The sequence below is a fragment of the Anomaloglossus baeobatrachus genome, chromosome 10 (genome assembly GCF_048569485.1).
Source record: "Anomaloglossus baeobatrachus isolate aAnoBae1 chromosome 10, aAnoBae1.hap1, whole genome shotgun sequence".
Taxonomy (NCBI): Eukaryota; Metazoa; Chordata; class Amphibia; order Anura; family Aromobatidae; genus Anomaloglossus; species Anomaloglossus baeobatrachus.
In genome coordinates, this window is record NC_134362.1 from 32,458,840 (window position 1) to 32,478,068 (window position 19,229).

At 48.9% G+C, this 19,229-nt stretch overlaps 1 protein-coding gene across 2 annotated transcripts in view; it reads right to left on the reverse strand.

Annotated features, from left to right (window-relative positions):
* The window catches only part of TEAD1 (TEA domain transcription factor 1), a 230,967-nt gene that overhangs the window by 45,619 nt on the left and 166,119 nt on the right, over nucleotides 1–19,229 (reverse strand). For both annotated transcript variants that reach the window (XM_075325658.1, XM_075325657.1), the window contains one exon: nucleotides 1,583–1,717. In XM_075325658.1, the coding sequence (XP_075181773.1) occupies nucleotides 1,583–1,717 (135 nt within the window). The remainder of the gene's footprint in view (nucleotides 1–1,582; nucleotides 1,718–19,229) is intronic.

Below are 19,229 nucleotides of genomic sequence, written 5' to 3' on the forward strand. Positions count from 1 at the left end.
TCTATGTACTTCTAACAGGCTATAATGCTCTTTAATTCTCCTGCTTGAGCAGAGCTGAAACATCACATACAGGCGAGTAAAGATTAAACTCTCTTTTTATTCACTATACTTAAAAAGGGTGGTTCACCCCTTTTCATTACTGGCCACATCAATATTATGTTGAGAAACAAGGTTTCTTTCAAATACCTTGTGTTGCCAATAGTGCCTGTGAGTGGCGCTATTGTGGTCCGCTCACCCCTTTCACGTGACCCCCCCCAGGCTCCGTGACCTCTGATGACCGGTGATGTCACTTTAACTGAGGCAGGCCGCAGTGTTCCTGAGTGACTGGGCTGTGGGTGGCGTTTCACCGCTCGTCACAGCCCATCATCTCCCTGCTCCCTCCTCCTTTACCGCAGAGCGCGCAAGCAGGACTGATTCTGGGCAAGTAAAGAGTGGTGAAACGCCACCCACAGCCCAGTGACTCACAGAGACTGGGGCCGGCCACGGAGATGTCAGGTCAACAGGAAGTTGACGTGACATCACCAGACATCAAAGGTGATGGAGCCCTAGGGGTCATGTGCGGGGATGAGCGGATCGCAATAGCGCCACTCACAGCCAATATTGGCAACACAAGGCATTTGAGACAAACTGTTTCTCAACAGAATATCAATGTGGCCAGTAATGAAAAGGGGTGAACCACCTTTAAGTGTTACCTAATGTTTATTTTTTTGATACATTTCAAAACATTATATAAGCAATCAAAAGCTCTCTGGTTCAAGTCTTTTAGAGGGACAAAAAAGAAAAAAATGATTATTTTTTTTTCTGATGGGGGGGGGGGTTGGGTGAGTTTGCATTGATGGTGCCAAGAGAAAGAAAAAATGGAATACATTGATGGAAAAGCCAGCTACAGTTACAGGAAAAAATTACTTGACCCTTAAGGCTGTGTGCATATGGTGCGTTTTTGCCGTTTTGTTTTTTTTCTTACAGATTTTCAGAAATCTGCAAGGATATTTTTAGGCCAATAAAGTCTGGAAATTCTGAAGTATTGTGCACACGTTCAGAATTTTTTCCTTGCAGATTTTGTTGCAGAAAAATCTGCAGAATGTCAATTCTTTCTGTGTTTTTACCATTGAAAGCAATGAAGAAAAAGAAAAAAAAAAAAAAGAAAAGGCGGCAAAAATATTGTTTTTTCAGCAGTGTTTTTCCTTCCAAAACATGCAGATTTGGGTGCAGACTGTCTGGTTTTAAGGGCTATAATGAATAATGATAGCAGAGAGAGTCTTACAATGATATAATATCTGTAAATATCCATTAACCCTAGAACGCATACCTGGGGCCTCGCAGGCCTGCTAGGTTACTTGTTTTGTATTGTAGATTTCTATGGTTGCGCGTTCTAGGGTTAAAACAGTTCCCTAATATTTTCTATACAATATCTCCAAAGTGAAGCTGCACAACAGAAGTATAGGAGAATCTAAATCTAGTTGTACAACCATAACTCCCAGTTTGTGGCAGTCAGGCCTATGACTGGGAGCTTTGGTTTGCACAATTACAGGAGAGCCACATGATACAGACGCCGGCCCGTACTCATTGAGCACACACTCACCCCGGGTGCAGCAGGAAAGGCTGGACGAGGAATCCCTGGTAGTCCCAGCTTGTTGTGAATGGCGGTGGCGGACACAATCTGAGCAGAGGACATGGCTGCCATGTGTTGCAATGCTTTGTCCTTGGCGGTTTGATCCTTTAATATAACAGTTGGCATGCAGTTATTGAACTCTGTGCGGACAGTCGATGGTTGTGCAGCTACAAGCGTGAGTATTAAACATAGAAAGGGGATATTGTAACGCCAGCATGCAGTTATGCAAAACCTAATGGCAGTGCCGCTACTCTGTCCTGACAATCACTACCTACAGAATGAATGCATAAATATGTAGGAATATCCAGCCTTTAAAGGCGCTTTATGGTGCATTACACAGGGTTTAAAAGGGCCAAACAGTGAATGAAAAAAAGCTTTTTAACAGTTACTATTTCTATTACTCCACTCAGATTGATCCTAGTTTAAGCGTCAAGTATTAATAGTGATGTCACTTCTGTCACAGATATTTAAGAGCGGCTAAAGAGTGGAGAACAAGACGTTAGGAAGAAATATTGCTGGTTTTGGACCCCAGTTAAACCTTGTGTAATATATCCAACAAGAAGCTTGTGCCGTCAGCCTGGTAGGGGGTCTGCAATGTCGTCTGTCATATTCCAGCCTTTCAAAATATTGGGTGACAAATCCACTGTAAAGTACCTTTCTTTAATCATTAAGAGTCCCAGTGAGTGCAGTTAGAAGGGACCCAAGTGTCATGTCTTCTCGTGTTCAAACTGCTCCATTTAATGCTATGCAATTCCTTTCACCATCTTAGTAAGAAATGGTTAAAGCCAGAGGGTCATTTTATCAGAAAACATGAGGAGCCTTTGTTCTAGAAATCAATGAGGGTCAAATCACCGTTCACTAGAGGAAGCCTCACATGACTGTCTCATGTATAAAAAAAACTGTCATAAATAAGATTTTGCACCAGATAAGGCTACTTTCACACTTGCGTTCAGCGGAGTCCGTCACTATGGAGAATAGCGCAGTCCGTTAACACACTGCGCTATTCTCCATAGACTTGTATGGACGACGCACTGTAACGCAAGTGTCAGAATTGCATCCGCTGGACGACGCAGCGTCGTTATTTTGACGCTGCGTCGGGCGGAAGAAACGCAGCATGTAACTTTTTTTGAGCAGCGCAATCCGTAGGATTTCACTGCGCATGCTCTTTTTTTTTTTTTTTAAATCACAAACTTTATTTTGTCTCTTGGTGGCCGAACGTTCAGCTGAGCGCCCGCCCGCCGGCATGTGAGAGCGCTCAGCTAAGTGCCCGCCGACATGTGAGAGTGCTCAGCTGAGTGCCCGCCCGCCACCGGCATGTGAGAGCGCTCAGCTGAACGCCCGCCCGCCGGCATGTGAGAGCGCTCAGCTAAGTGCCCGCCGACATGTGAGAGTGCTCAGCTGAGTGCCCGCCCGCCGCCGGCATGTGAGAGCGCTCAGCTGAGCGCCCGCCGGCATGTGAGAGCGCTCAGCTGAGCGCCCGGCTGCCGGCTATTGAGAGCGATCAGCTGATCTTCACAATAGTCTGCTGCCGGTAAAACTGTAAAGAAGAAAAATAAAAAAATAAAAAGCTCCGGTGTTTTGTACGATCCGTAGCATCCGTTGTGCCACTATATGCAACGCAATGCTACGGAAGCCGTCCAACGCAAGTGTGAAAGTAGCCTAATTATGGTATATTGACTGGTCTGGTCAGTGGTGGCCTGACTGCTGAGACTCCTTCCTATGTTAAAATCACAGGTACCAGTATCCAAGCAATGGCCATTCATGAAGGGTCATGAGAATGGGGCCTAGCTAGTGTCTGTTCCTAGAATTCACTCTGCTATTTCTGTATTTATTAGTGGATAACAAATACAAAAATAGCAGAGTGAATTCTAGGAACAGACAGTAGCTAAGCCGCCATTCTCAGGAGAAGTAAGGCACTCTCAGCTGATAGACCACCGGTGATCACATGTAAGGCATATCTGGTTATATACACAATAAAACCTCTAAAGAATCACTCCTAGAAAAATATTACTCCCGAATCCATTAGAAAGGCTTCACACTTCTGACATTCACCGAGTATGGATCGCAATGTCAGGAGAGCCAAGAATCTTCTGACTTGAACTCGTGGGAATATATGAGGCCGCTGAGCCAACATTGACTCCTTGCTTGTATAAATGTCTTAAAAGAGGCCTGAATTTTGTCCATCTATAATATGTTCTGGTTTTGCTACTGGTGTGTATGTAACTTTTTAGGATACTGGTTTAAGAAGTGTCATCCACGAAGAGTCTGATAAGTGCCAAATTGATCCACTGTGATAGACTTTGTGACTGCCTGTATTAGGTCTCTTTCACACGTCCATGAAAATTATGCACGTTTTTCACGGACGTGTAAGAAGGGAATTTTGTTTACTTACCGTAAATTCCTTTTCTTCTAGCTCTAATTGGGAGACCCAGACAATTGGGTGTATAGGCTATGCCTCCGGAGGCAGCACAAAGTATTACACTCAAAAGTGTTAAGCCCCTCCCCTTCTGCCTATACACCCCCCGTGCTCCCACGGGCTCCTCAGTTTTGGTGCAAAAGCAAGAAGGAGGAAAAAGAATTATAAACTGGTTTAAAGTAACATCGATCCGAAGGAATATCGGAGAACTGAAACCATTCAACATGAACTACATGTGTACACAAAAAAACAGGGGCGGGTGCTGGGTCTCCCAATTAGAGCTAGAAGAAAAGGAATTTACGGTAAGTAAACAAAATTCCCTTCTTCTTTGTCGCTCTATTGGGAGACCCAGACAATTGGGATGTCCAAAAGCAATCCCTGGGTGGGTAAAATAATACCTCGTAAGAGAGCCGTAAAACGGCCTTTTCCTACAGGTGCGCAATCGCCGCCTGAAGGACTCGTCTACCTAGACTGGCATCCGCCGAAGCATAGGTATGCAACTGATAGTGTTTCGTGAAAGTGTGCAGGCTCGACCAGGTAGCCGCCTGACACACCTGCTGAGCCGTATCCTGGTGTCTCAAAGCCCAGGACGCACCCACGGCTCTGGTAGAATGGGCCTTCAGCCCTGAGGGAACCGGAAGCCCAGCCGAACGGTGTACTTCGAGAATTGGCTCCTTGATCCACCGAGCCAAGGTTGATTTGGAAGCCTGTGACCCTTTACGCTGGCCAGCGACAAGGACAAAAAGTGCATCCGAGCGGCGCAGGGGCGCCGTACGAGAAATGTAGAGTCTGAGTGCTCTCACCAGATCTAACAAGTGCAAATCCTTTTCACATTGGTGAACTGGATGAGGACAAAAAGAAGGTAAGGAGATATCCTGATTGAGATGAAAGGGGGATACCACCTTAGAGAGAAAGTCCGGAACCGGACGCAGAACCACCTTGTCCTGGTGAACAACCAGGAAAGGGGCTCTGCATGACAGCGCTGCTAGCTCGGACACTCTCCGAAGTGAAGTGACTGCTACTAGAAAAAACCCTTTCTGCGAAAGGCGTGAGAGAGAGAAATATCTCTCATTGTCTCGAATGGTGATTTCTAAAGAACCAGCAGCACCCTGTTCAGAATCCAGGGTTCTAACGTCAGCTTGTAAGAAGGAACGATGTGACAAACCCCCTGCAGGAACGTGCGTACCTGTGGAAGTCTGGCTAGGCGCTTCTGGAAAAAACACAGAGAGCGCTGAGACTTGTCCCTTAAGGGAGTTGAGCGACAAACCCTTTTCCAGTCCAGATTGAAGGAAGGACAGAAAAAATGGGCAAGGCAAAGTGCCAGGGAGAAAAACCCTGAGCAGAGCACCACGACAGGAACATTTTTCACGTCCTGTGGTAGATCTTGGCGGACGTTGGTTTCCTAGCCTGTCTCATAGTGGCAATGACAACTTGAGATAATCCTGAAGACGCTAGGATCCAGGACTCAATGGCCACACAGTCAGGTTGAGGGCCGCAGAATTCAGATGGAAAAACGGCCCTTGAGACAGCAAGTCTGGTCGGTCTGGTAGTGCCCACGGTTGGCCGACCGTGAGATGCCACAGATCCGGGTACCACGACCTCCTCGGCCAGTCTGGAGCGACGAGGATGACGCGGCGGCAGTCGGCCCTGATCTTGCGTAACACTCTGGGCAACAGTGCCAGCGGAGGAACACATAAGGGAGCTGAAACTGCGACCAATCCTGAACTAAGGCGTCTGCCGCCAGAGCTCTGGGATCTTGAGACCGTGCCATGAACATTGGTACCTTGTTGTTGTGCCGAGACGCCATGAGGTCGACGTCCGGCACCCCCCAGCGGCAACAGATCTCCTGAAACACGCCCGGGTGAAGGGACCATTCCCCTGTGTCCATGCCCTGGCGACTGAGATAATCCGCTTCCCAGTTTTCCACGCTTGGAATGTGAACTGCAGAGATGGTGGAGGCCGTGGCTTCCACCCACATCAAAATCCGCCGGACTTCCTGGGAGGCTTGCCGGCTGCGTGTGCCGCCTTGGTGGTTGATGTATGCCACCACTGTGGAATTGTCCGACTGAATTCTGATCTGCTTGCCTTCCAGCCACTGCTGGAAAGCTTTCAGGGCAAGATACCCTGCCCGTATTTCCAGAAAATTGATCTGAAGCGAGGACTCTTGCTGGGTCCACGTACCCTAAGCCCTGTGGTGGAGAAAAACCGCTCCCCACCCTGACAGACTCGCGTCCGTCGTGACTACTTCCCAGGATGGGGGTAGGAAAGATTTCCCCTTCGCTAATGAAGTGGGAATAAGCCACCACCGAAGGGAAGCTTTGGTCGTCTGAGAGAGGGAGACGATCCTGACGAGGGACGTCGGCTTCCTGTCCCATTTGCATAGGATGTCCCATTGAAGGGGACGCAGGTGAAATTGCGCGAAAGGGACTGCCTCCATTGCTGTCACCATCTTCCCCAGGAAGTGCGTGAGGCGCCTCACGGGGTGTGACTGGCCTTGAAGGAGAGATTGTACCCCTTTCCGTAGTGACTGCTGTTTGATCAGCGGAAGCTTCACTATCGCTGAGAGTATGAAACTTCGTGCCAAGATATGTCAGCGATTGGGCCGGTGTCAGATCTGACTTTGGAAAATTGATGATCCACCCGAAACCCTGGAGAGTCTCCAGGGTAGCGTCAAGGCTGCGTTGGCATGCCTCTATAGAGGGTGCCTTGATCAGCAGATCGTCCAAATACTGGATCACCGAGTGATCCAGGGAGTGTAGAAGCGCTACTACAGTAGCCATAACCTTGGTAAAAACCCGTGGGGCTGTTGCCAGGCCGAACGGCAGTGCCACGAATTGCAGGTATTCGTGTCCTATGGCGAAGCGCAAGAAGCGCTGGTGCTCTGGAGCAATCGGTACATGGGGATAAGCATTTTTGATATCGATTGATGCAAGGAAATCTCCTTGGGACATTGAGGCGATGACGGAGCGGAGGGATTCCATCCGGAACCGCCTGGTTTTTACCCGTCTGTTGAGCAGTTTCAGGTCCAGGACCGGGCGGAAAGACCCGTCCTTCTTTGAGACCACCAACAAGTTGGAGTAAAAACCGTGGCTCTGTTGCTGAAGAGGAACAGGGATCACCACTCCTTCAGCCGTCAGAGTGCGCCGCGCCTGCAGAGGAGCCTCGGCTCGCTCGGGAGGCGGGGATGACCTGAAGAATCGAGTCGGGGGACGAGAGGTAAACTCTATCTCGTAACCGTGAGACAGAATAACTCTCACCCAGCGGTCTTTTATTTGTGGCAGCCCGGTGTCGCAAAAGCGGGAGAGCCTGCCACCGACCGAGGATGCTACTAGCGGAGGCCGAAAGTCATGAGGAAGCCGCTTTGTTAGCGGCGCCCCCGGTGGTCTGTTTAGGACGTGACTTAGACCGCCATGCATCAGAGCTCCTTTGTCTTTGAGACCTTGTGGACGAGGAGAATTGGGACCTGCCCGCGCCCCGAGAGGAGCGAAACCTCGACTGCCCTCTCCTCTGTTGGGATATGTTTGGTTGGGACTGGGGTAAGGATGTAGGATGTATCCTTTCCCTTGGATTGTTTGATGACTTCATCCAGACGCTCGCCAAACAACCTGTCGCCACAAATTGGCAAACTGGTTAAGCGCTTTTTTGGAAGCAGAATCTGCCTTCCATTCCCGTAGCCATAAGGCCCTGCGGAGTACCACCGAATTGGCGGCCGCAACCGCCGTACAGCTCGCAGAGTCCAGGACAGCACTAATAGCGTTGCCGAAGTTTGGGAGGTAATGGATGCCACTTGTGGCGCGGCCGTGTATGTGGCTGCTTCAATTTGCGCTTGACCTGCTGAGATAGCTGGTAGCGCCCATACGGCTGCGAATGCTGGGACAAAAGAAGCTCCGATAGCTTCATAGATGGATTTCAACCAGAGCTCCATCTGCCCGTCAGTGGCATCTTTGAGCGAGGCTCCATCTTCCACTGCAAGTAATGATCTAGCCGCCAGTCTGTGAGATTGGAGGGTCCACTCTGAGACACTGAGTCCAACCTTTAACCACGTCAGGTGGAAAAGGACAACGTGTATCCTTAAGGCGCTAAGAAAAAACGCTTATCTGGACAAGCATGGTGATTCTGGACTGCCTCTCTGGAATCAGAATGGTCTAGAAACATACTCGGTGTACGCTTGGGGAACCTGAAGCGGAATTACTCCTGCTGATAATCTGACTCCTCCGCCGGAGGAGCTGAGGGAGAAATATCCAGCATTTGATTGATGGACGCAATGAGATCGTTCACTATGGCGTCCCCGTCTGGAGTATTACGATTGAGAGCGCCCTCAGGATCAGAATCCTGATCAGCTGTCTCCGCATCATCAACCGGAGATTCCCCCCGCTGAGACCCTGAACAACATGATGTCGAGGAAAATTCTAAGCGAGCCCGCTTAGTCGGTCTGGGGCTGGGGTCTAAGTCAGAACCCTCAGCCTGGAATGTATCCCGGGAGGACATTGTTGGTCCAATTGAGGGGGGCCAGGGAACAATGATTCAACAGAGTCCCTTTGCTGAGATACCGGCCTGGACTGCAAGGCTTCTAGTATCTCAGCCATAGTCTCAGAGAGTTTTGCAAACTCCATCCCCGTCACTAAGGACCGTGTCAACAGGTGTCTCCCCCTGGGCCCCTCTTAGCAGATGCTCTGGCTGAAGAAGAGAGTCACAGGGGCCACACATTGCACACAATGAGGGTCAATGGGACCTGCCGGCAGCTGGGTCGTACAAGCGGCGCAGGCAGCCTAATAATCCTGTTTTTTGGCACCCCTGTCTTTGTGGGCGCCATGCTATTGTTTTCCCTGATTAACACAAAAGGGTAAATAGCCATAATGAACTGTGCTCATACAGTGTAAAGTATATAGTAATAACACAGAATGTATCAATACACTACAGCACCATGGGGGTAACACCCCAGGTGCTGCTTACCAGCCGCCTAAAGCGGTTGTGAGGCCACCAGAGACCGTGTCTGGGTTTCCCAGGGTTAATCCCTCTCTGCAGCGTCGGAGGAGCTGACAGGAAATGGCTGCGGCGTCCTGAAGAGAGGAGGGAGCCGTGGGCGTCTCACACAGTGCACAGTGAGGGGAGTGGAGTATGCAAAGCATGCTCCAGCCCTCATGCTGCTCGTTTGTCCCTCTCTTCCGTGCAGCGTCCCGCCCTTCCCCCTGCCTGTCAGGGCTGAGGGCGGGAAAAAGGAAGCTAGGCCGCAAGAAAGCCGGGGACTCGAGTATAAGCGTCGCCGCCGTAAAAGCGCGGCCGACGCCGAAGTCCCCGGCGAACTACAAGTCCCAGCCGCGCCGCAGTTTCACATGGCAGCGGCGGTTAGCGCGGTAGCCCCTACATATAAACACACTCAGCGACGCTGAGTGTGTAATGGCACATATAGACCCGGTCAGCGCCGCGGTCCCCGGTGCACTAGCACACCCAGCAAAGCTGAGGTGTTGCCGTGCACGGTCCCTACAGGGATACAGAGTACCTTCTAGATGCAGGGCCATGTCCCTGAACGGAACCCGGCTCCTATCCAGCAGTCTCCACAGGAGTTGTGGATGAAGCACGGTCTCAGTGCCTGGAGACCGATAGGATCCCACTTCACCAGAGCCCTGAGGGGGATGGGGAAGGAAAGCAGCATGTGGGCTCCAGCCTCCGTACCCGCAATGGATACCTCAACCTTAACAACACCGCCGACAAGAGTGGGGTGAGAAGGGAGCATGCTGGGGGCCCTATATGGGCCCACTTTTCTTCCATCCGACCTGGTCAGCAGCTGCTGCTGACCAATCTGTGGAGCTGTGCTGTGCATGTCTGCCTCCTTCGCACAAAGCAAAAAACTGAGGAGCCCGTGGGAGCACGGGGGGTGTATAGGCAGAAGGGGAGGGGCTTAACACTTTTGAGTGTAATACTTTGTGCTGCCTCCGGAGGCATAGCCTATACACCCAATTGTCTGGGTCTCCCAATAGAGCGACAAAGAAAAGAGGTGTATGGCCCTCCGTGAGCCGTGTTAATGGCACACGTGTGTTCTCCATGTGCTATCCGTGATAACACACGGAGAACAGGAACTTTCTGCTCACTTGCCCGGTCGCTGCTGTCCGTGATTCTGATCTACGGTCTCCGGCCCTGCAGACTCCCCACTGCTGCTGCTTCTGGCCCGCAGTGCAGTGAATATGTGATGAGCATAATGAGCGGGGGTCAGAAGCAAGTGACAGCAGCGGCAGAGACAGCAGCGCTGGAGAAGGTGATTATAGAAATTAATTTTAATTCATAGATACGTGTGTTTTCTCTGGTGCGTGTCACACGGATCATATCCGTGCGGTCCATGTGACACCCGTGATGCCGGAGAAAAATGGACATGTCTACGTGTGGAGCACACAGGCACACGTATGCTGCACACGGACACACAGTCCATGGCAAAACACGTACGTGAGAACAGACCCATTGATTTTAATGGGTCTACGTGTGCCCGGGTCTCCGGCACGTAAGGAAACGTACCAAACACGTACCGGAGACACGGACGTGTGAAGGAGGCCTTAGACAGTAAATCTGCCTTGCTGTGTATGTGAATTCACCCTACATGACAGCACTGCTCAAATTTATCTACGCCACAAAGGAATATACCCAAGCATGGCAATTTGCCTATAGGTCAATGATTCAAAGGCTGAATAATATTTAGGTAATTTTTTTGACCATGGCTTTCAGGATGCGAATTGAGACAAGTCTCATAGGTTACATCCGGCTAAAGCATAATTAGCATTAAAAAAAACTTCCCAGTTAGCAAATATTGAATATATTTTAGTTGAAGAAACTGGCCATAATTTACACTTTGCAAAATGTAGTTTGCATTTCATATATTGGAAGTGTATGTGATGTTTTGCAAATTCCTTCGATTTAATCCTCTTGTTGGCAACCACCATAGGAAGAAGTCCTAAGAAGTCAGAGGTCCTAATGAAGACTTTTTCATGAGTGAGGAATGTTGGATTAAAATTGCATTTTAGTTGGAGTGCCCCCTATAAGACACTGATTGTACTCATGTATCAGATGAGGTTACTCTACCTATAATTAATCGTTTAGCCCGATGCTGGTGTCTATGGCTGGGACAATGGCTGACATTAGCGCATGATTGCGGGTACGTCAAAAGCAGTCATTAGCAGTCAGTCTCAGGCAGGCTGTACACATGCAGGCAAGGCCTTCATGCTATTAGCCCACTTGACAGGGAATAGACTTGTCACTCTTGGGGCCTTGATATCTAAACCCAGATTCCGCTCATGTATGGGGGCAAAACAGCACAAGCTGGGAACACAAGTCAAAGCAATCAGCCAAACACTGTGCAAAAGCCAAACTGGAGTCACAAGTCATGAGCAGGGTCAATAACTTACCATATTTGTCACCTGGATACAATACAAATAGTGTGTTAAAAGGTTGGCGTAAAGCAAAAATAACTAAATATCACACAAAACAGTTTACAAAGGACATAGAAAGCAGCTGGACAAACAAGGTGATCCATTCTTTTAGGGTATATTCACACACTGCAATCTTGGTTGTAGAGCGTTTCGCAACCGCAAACCAGTTTTCTGTATCTGAATGGGATGTTTCTGCAGTTGGTGCATTGATTTATGCAGGCCTGTTTAGATATAACAGCTAAGGCTTATTCACAAGACCGCAGAGTGACCATATTTTACTGTTCATGATATGGCCACAATTTTTGGCTAGGCTGCTGGTCTCCTGACCTGAACTAACAGGGTCATCTAGAAGCCTATGAGGCTGAGACCCCCATTCAGGCTAGGAATTGTGGCTGTAACAACAATCTAAAATAGGGGCGCGATAGGGTGTTGTACGCAAGCCCTTGCTGATATGTCTACATGTGAAATACCCTTGTTGGAGACTGGTAGAAATGCACAGATTTTTTGTTTTATTTATAGGTATAGTTTTGGTCTAGCAGATGTGTAATGGCATAGATGGTGCACTATGGATAAATAACAAAATAACTGTTTTAAGAACACTTTGGGCAAACTTGATAAGTTATGCCTTATACAGGGCCTACTGATGTGGAGCATTACACTCCATCCTGAAGCCCTGCGTTGGACGTAAGGTCCGTTTCATATATCTGACATTCATGGGTCGATTAGAGGCCACACTGTCCGGGTGGCCTAAGGTGTTCTTGACCCTAATTCAACAGCTTCACATATGCTTATGAGGCTGTTGAGTTCAGATCAGGAGACCCGCAGAAGATCTAGGGTTGACAGTCCATACTTGAACCATGACTATCGGGAATCTGAACCTTCTGCATTAATTTTCGATGGGATGCTTTATGCTCCATAGAAAACAATTGTATAGTACACACCTGTACTAATATTCTGCATCCCGGGACCGATTTTGACCTCTGTGGGGGCTCTTGTTATAGAATTGTTTTTTTTCTCTACAGAGAGGATCACTTCCAGGACAAGCTGTGCATTTCTAATTAATCTCTTTCATTGCACAAAGAAAGCAATGTGGAAAAAAATTGACCAATACATCAGATTATGAGCAAACCCAATTCTAAAAGAAAAAGTTGGATGTTGTGTAAAATGTGATGAAAACAAAAAAGAAGTTATTTATATATCTCTTATAGCCATATTTATCTACAGCAGAGCATAGAACAGATCAGAAAGTTGGAGAATTCTTCCATTTCATTTGAAAAATGAAATTGTCTTGAAATCGATGGCAGCAGCACAATCTCAAAAGTCTTGGAACAGGGTAACAAAAAGGCTGGAAATTTAAGTGGTACTAATAGAAAAAAAAAATAGCTGGAAAGTCAATTTTCAACTAAGTCCATGACTGTATATATAACAAAAAAATAATTAATGTTAAAGAGGCAGAGTCTCAGACGCAAAGATAGTCAGAGTTTCACCAATGTGAATAACTGCGCCTATATTGTGGAACAATTTCAGAAAAAGTGTTTTCAAAAAAAAAAAAAAATAGACTTTGAATATCCCATCATCTACAGTATATCATATTAAATAAAAGACTCAAATTCTGGAGAAATCCATGTGTATAAGGAACAAGGCAAATGACCAATATTGGATGCTCGGGCACTGAATGATTTGGTCGTGTATATCATGGCATGGGCTTAAATGGAACCTGTCAGCAGAAATTTTGCCAGAAACCTAAAAGATTCCCCCCTCTGCAGCTCCTGGGCTGCATTCTAGAAAGGTTCCTGTTGTTATTGTGCCACCTTTGAGACCAAAATAAAGACTTTATAAAGTCTTACCTTTTTTGTATGCAAATCTTTTTTTATGTACACGGGGGCGGGCTTTCTTGCGTCCATTAGTCGCCCTCCTGCCGCTTTACGCCGTCCCCCATCGCTCATTTCCATAACTGAGGACGCCACCCAGTGCTCTCGAGGTCTCGCGCATGCCCCGTGCCACTCTCGCGGGACTGAGCACTGTGCACAGTGTGACCGCTGGTGACGTGATTGCGCAGGCATGAGATTATGGGCGGCGCTGTGATTGTCATCAGCAAGTACCTGCCCATAATCTCGTGCCCGCGCTTTCCCCTCTGCCTCCATCGTTCTGCGCAAGCGCTGGCCAGATGAACCCACGTCACCTCTTACCCATCTTTCCCTGGAGCAGGAAATAGATGGGAGGAGTGGAGTAGCAAAACGGTGGAGGCAGAGTGAAAAGCGCGGGCACGAGATTATGGGCGGGTACTTGCTGATGACAATCACAGCGTCACCCATAATCTCATGCCTGCGCAACACGTCACCAGCGGTCACACTGCACAGTGCTCACTCCCGCGAGAGTGGCACGGCGCATGCGCGAGACCTCGGGAGCACTGGGCGGCATCCTCAGTTATGGAAATGAGCGATGGGGGACGGTGTAAAGCAGCAGGAGGGCGACTAACGGAAGCAAGACAGCCCGCCCCCGTGTACATAAAAAAAGATTAGCATACAAAAAGGTAAAACTTTATAAAGTCTTTATTTTGGTCTCAAAGGTGGCACAATAACAACAGGAACCTTTCTAGAATGCAGCCCAGGAGCTGCAGAGGGGAATCTTTTAGGTTTCTGGCAAAATTTCTGCTGACAGGTTCCCTTTAAGAATAGTTACAAAAATCATTCTCTGAACAGTTCACCGTCCAATCTACAAATGCAAGTTACACATGTATCCTGCATATAAAGTTGAAACCAGAAGTTTCCATCCACCATCTAAAAAGACAAGTCTGCAGGTTTTTCCCTCCGCTCTCTAAAGAGACACGTCTGCAGGTTTTTTCTCACTATCTGACATGAGATCAGGATAAACCTTTCCTGTTTTAGGTCAGTTAGGAACCAAAATTATTTATATTTGCAAAATGCCAGAATAATGAGAGAGATAATGTTGTAAGGCATTTTTATTACTTTCTGCAAAGTCAAAATTTTCAATTCATTTCATTAGTATTTGGAAACATTGACCCTAAATTGTATGACTTGGGAGAAATGTTTTGGATTTCCTTCCACAAGCTTCTCAATAGTTGGTAGGAATTTAGAACGATTCCTCCTGACAGAACTGGTGTAACTGAGCCATGTTTGTAGATCACCTTACTTGCAACAGCCTTTTTAGCTTTGCCCATAAATTTTCACTAGAATTGAAATCGGGGCTTTGTGATGGCCACTCCAAAACATTCACTTTGTTATCCTTAAGCCACTTTGCATCCAGTTTGGTAGTAGCTTCAGGTCATTGTCCATTTGGAAGACCCATTTCCGCCCAAGCTTCAAGTTCCTAGCTGATGTCTTGAGATGTTTCTTCAGTATTGCCACTATCTTCTTTCCTCATGATGCCATCTACTTTTTTTTTTTTCTTAGTGCACCAGTCCCTCATGCAGCAAAACAACTCAACAACATGATGCTGCCGCCCCCATGTATCACAGTTGGCATAACGTTCTTAGACTTCAAAGCTTCTCCCTTTTTCCTCCATATGTAATGATGCTTATTATGGACCAACAGTTCAATTTTATAGTTTCGTTGTCGTTATTTCAGTTTAAAGTCTGTTTCTCTGAGCGTATTTGCAAACATTAATGTGACTTTGTGGGGTTTTTTTTGAGTAATGGCTTCTTCCTGGCAAAGTGCCCTTTCAGCCCATGTTGATACAGTACTCATTTCACTGTAGATAATTACACAATCTTACCAGCTTCCGCCAGCATCTTCACAAGGTCATGCTTTTGTTATTGGGTTGATATGCACATGTCTGACCAAAGCACGTTCATCTCTGGTACATAGAACCCGTCTTCTTCCTGAGCGGTAGGATGGCTAGACATTCCCCTCTTGTTTGTACTTGTGTATAATTGTTTGTACAGATGAACAAAGCACCTTCAGGTATCTGGAAATTGCAATGTAGGATGAACCAGACTTGTTAAAGTCCATAATTCTCTTCTGGAGATCTTGGCTGATTTCTTCTGACTTTCCCATGATGCTACATATAGAAGCAGTGTGTTTCAGGTGTGATTAAACTACATCCACAGGTGTGTCTCAAATTAACTCAGATTAAACCTATCAGAAGCTTTCAAAGACATGACATCATCATATGGACTGCCCATATTGTTTAAAGGCATAGTACTCTTAAGGCCGCTTTACATGCTGCAATATCATGACTGATATCGCTAGCGTGGGTACCCGCCCCCATCGGTTGTGCGACACGGGCAAATCGCTGCCCGTGGCGCACAACATCGTGCGGACCCGTCACACTACTTACCTGCCCTGCGATGTCGCTGTGACCGGCGATCCGCCTCCTTTCGTTCAGCGACGTCACAGCAGCGTCACTGAACCGCCGCCCAATAGAAGCGGAGGGGTGGAGATGAGCGGGACGAACATCCCGTCCACCTCCTTCCTTCCGTATTGCGTGCGAGAGGCAGGTAAGGAGACGTTCCTCGTTCCTGCGGTGTCACACGGAGCGATGTGTGCTTCCGCAGGAATGACGAACTACATCGTTACTGCAGCAGCAACAATATTCGAGAATGGACCCTGTGAGGTAGCACGGTCGGCTGCGCAGCAGAAGACACGGGATCCAGGCATTAAGGTTCACAGCACACGGTTTTAATCCAAACAAAAGTCCACAACAATATACATGTGCTTCTCCAGCAGAGAACTCAGGGAGTTGTGATCACTCCCTCACACCCGGCACACCTGCCCTTGTTCCTGATTCTATTTAACCCTTCCTTCAGCCTGTAGGGAAACAGCATTAACCCTAGAGTGGATTTACTTTCTATCATGGAGTGAGCACAACCGGGGCGAGACATACCGGCCGTCATAGATAACCCCGGTCACAGTCTCACATACCCCCCCCTCAGTTCAAGCGTGCGGGGTTGAACTCCCGCCATCAAACACGGGCCGCGGGACAAGGCATCGGCGTTGCCCTGCAACCCACCGGCCCTATGTTCAACCGTAAACCGGAAGTTCTGCAGAGAAAGGAACCACCGGGTAACCCGGGCATTCCGTTCCTTGGCGGACCTCATCCAGACCAGTGGAGAGTGATCCGTCACCAAGCAAAACTGCCGTCCCAGCAGGTAATAGCGTAGGGACTCCAAGGCCCACTTGATCGCCAGGCACTCCTTCTCCACTACGCTATAATTCCGCTCGGGAGGGGTGAGCTTCCTACTTAAGAAGGTGACGGGGTGTTCCTCCCCCTGAACCACCTGAGACAGCACTGCCCCCAGGCCGACCTCTGAGGCGTCAGTCTGTACTATGAACTCCTTCCGGAAATCAGGGTGTACGAGAACGGGCTGTCCGCACAGGACCCCCTTCAGGGCCCGGAAGGAGTCCTCGGCCTGCGGAGTCCAGCGCACCATGACGGACTTCTTGCCTTTGAGAAGGTCCGTCAAGGGGGCTGATAGTCCCGCAAAATCCTTTACAAACCTCCTGTAGTACCCCACGATACCCAGGAAGGCCCTAACCTGCTTCGTGGTCAGGGGTCTAGGCCACTTCTGGATCGCCTCAACCTTGTTAATTTGGGGCTTAATCACTCCTTGGCCTATCACGTAGCCCAAGTAGCGGGCTTCCGTGAGTCCCAACGCACATTTCTTGGGATTGGCTGTCAATCCGGCTGTTCGAAGCGCGTCCACCACCGCTTGTACCTGTTCCAAGTGGGTCTGCCAATCGGAGCTGTAAATAATGATGTCATCAAGGTACGCTGATGCATACGCCTGGTGGGGTTCCAGCACTAAGTCCATCAACCTCTGGAACGTGGCCGGAGCGCCATGTAACCCAAAAGGCAAGACAACATAGTGGAAGAGACCCTCCGGCGTAACAAAAGCGGTTTTCTCCTTGGCGGACTCCGTCAGTGGCACCTGCCAGTACCCCTTGGTCAGGTCGAGCGTGGTAAAATACCGCGCCTGTCCCAGCCTATCAATCAGCTCATCCACCCTGGGCATGGGGTAGAGATCGAACTTGGATATTTCGTTCAATCTCCTAAAGTCATTGCAGAACCTTAAGGAGCCATCGGGTTTTGGTATTAGGACAATCGGACTAGCCCATTCACTCCGGGATTTTTCGATGACCCCCAGGCGTAACATTGTCTTTACTTCCTCCGATATGGCTTGTCGTCGAGCCTCCGGTACCCGGTATGACTTCAGGCGTACCTTCAGGTGGGGCTCGGTGACAATATCATGTCGTATCAGACTGGTCCTACCGGGCAGCTCGGAGAAGACATCGGGGTTCTGCTGAACCAACCGTCTGGCCTCTCGCCTCTGAGTCTTGGTGAGGGCTTCTCCAATCCTTACTTCCGGTTCGTCCTCTCCGGAGGTCGCTGGAGCCGGAGGTGAACGACCCGAAGAGGAGGGAGATGGGGAAAAAACAGCCATCAGGCTTTCCCGTTCCTGCCAAGGTTTTAATAGGTTGACATGGTATATTTGTTCAGGTTTCCGCCTACCGGGCTGCAATACTTTATAGTTAACCACCCCGACTCTTTCCTTTATCTCGTAGGGGCCTTGCCACTGAGCCAGGAATTTACTCTCCGCCGTGGGGATTAATACCAACACCCGATCCCCGGGTTTAAAGGTCCGCACGGTGGCTTGTCTATTGTAGCGGCCGCTTTGCGCGGCCTGAGCCTCCTGTAAATGCTCCTTCACAATTGGCATGACCGCGCTTATGCGGTTCTGCATACCCAAAATGTGTTCAATCACACTTTTATGGGGGGTGGGCTCTTGCTCCCATGTTTCCTTTGCCAGGTCCAACAATCCCCGGGGATGTCGCCCGTATAACAATTCAAAAGGCGAAAACCCCGTGCATGCCTGTGGCACCTCACGGATGGCAAACATCAAATAGGGAAGAATCATATCCCAGTCTTTCCCGTCTTTTGAAATTACCCTTTTGAGCATGGTTTTCAGGGTTTTATTGAAACGCTCGACTAAACCGTCCGTTTGAGGATGATACACAGACGTACGCAACTGCTTGATCTGGGAGTAGCCGGCATAGCTCTTTGGTCACTTTAGACATGAATCGGGTCCCCTGATCCGTAAGGATCTCCTTGGGCAACCCCACCCGGCAGAACACAGCAAACAACTCCCGAGCTATAAGCTTTGCTGCAGTATGTCTGAGAGGTATCGCCTCGGGATACCGGGTGGTATAGTCAACGATCACTAGGATGTGTTGGTGCCCTCGAGCGGACTTTACGAGGGGCCCCACCAGATCCATCCCTATCCGTTCAAAAGGGACTTCTATAATGGGTAATGGTACCAACGGACTGCGAAAATGGGTCAGGGGTGCGGTAAGCTGACACTCCGGGCAGGTTTCGCAGAACCGTTTTACCTCCCCAAAGACTCCGGGCCAATAGAACCTTTGCAATATTCGCTCCTGCGTTTTCTTGACCCCTAGGTGGCCACTCATCAGGTGTTTATGAGCCAAGTCGAGGACCCGCCGACGATGCGGCTGGGGCACCACCAACTGCTCTACCCCCACGCCCCGTATTTCATCTACCCGGTAGAGTAAATCCTGCTTAAGAGCGAAATGGGGGTACCTTACCTGGGCACCGGGCAGCTGTGCCACCCCGTCAATTACTGTCACCCGACTCCGGGCATGTATTAATGTAGGGTCCTGGAGTTGGGCAGTCCCAAACGTATCCGGGGACGCCTCCAACTCCGGGATGAGTTTGACCGTCTCAGCCTCTCCTGCCAATACCTCTAGGGGCGACCTATCGGGTTCACATTCTGTCCCTATCATGGGGACCCCTACGGCAGGTGTCCCGG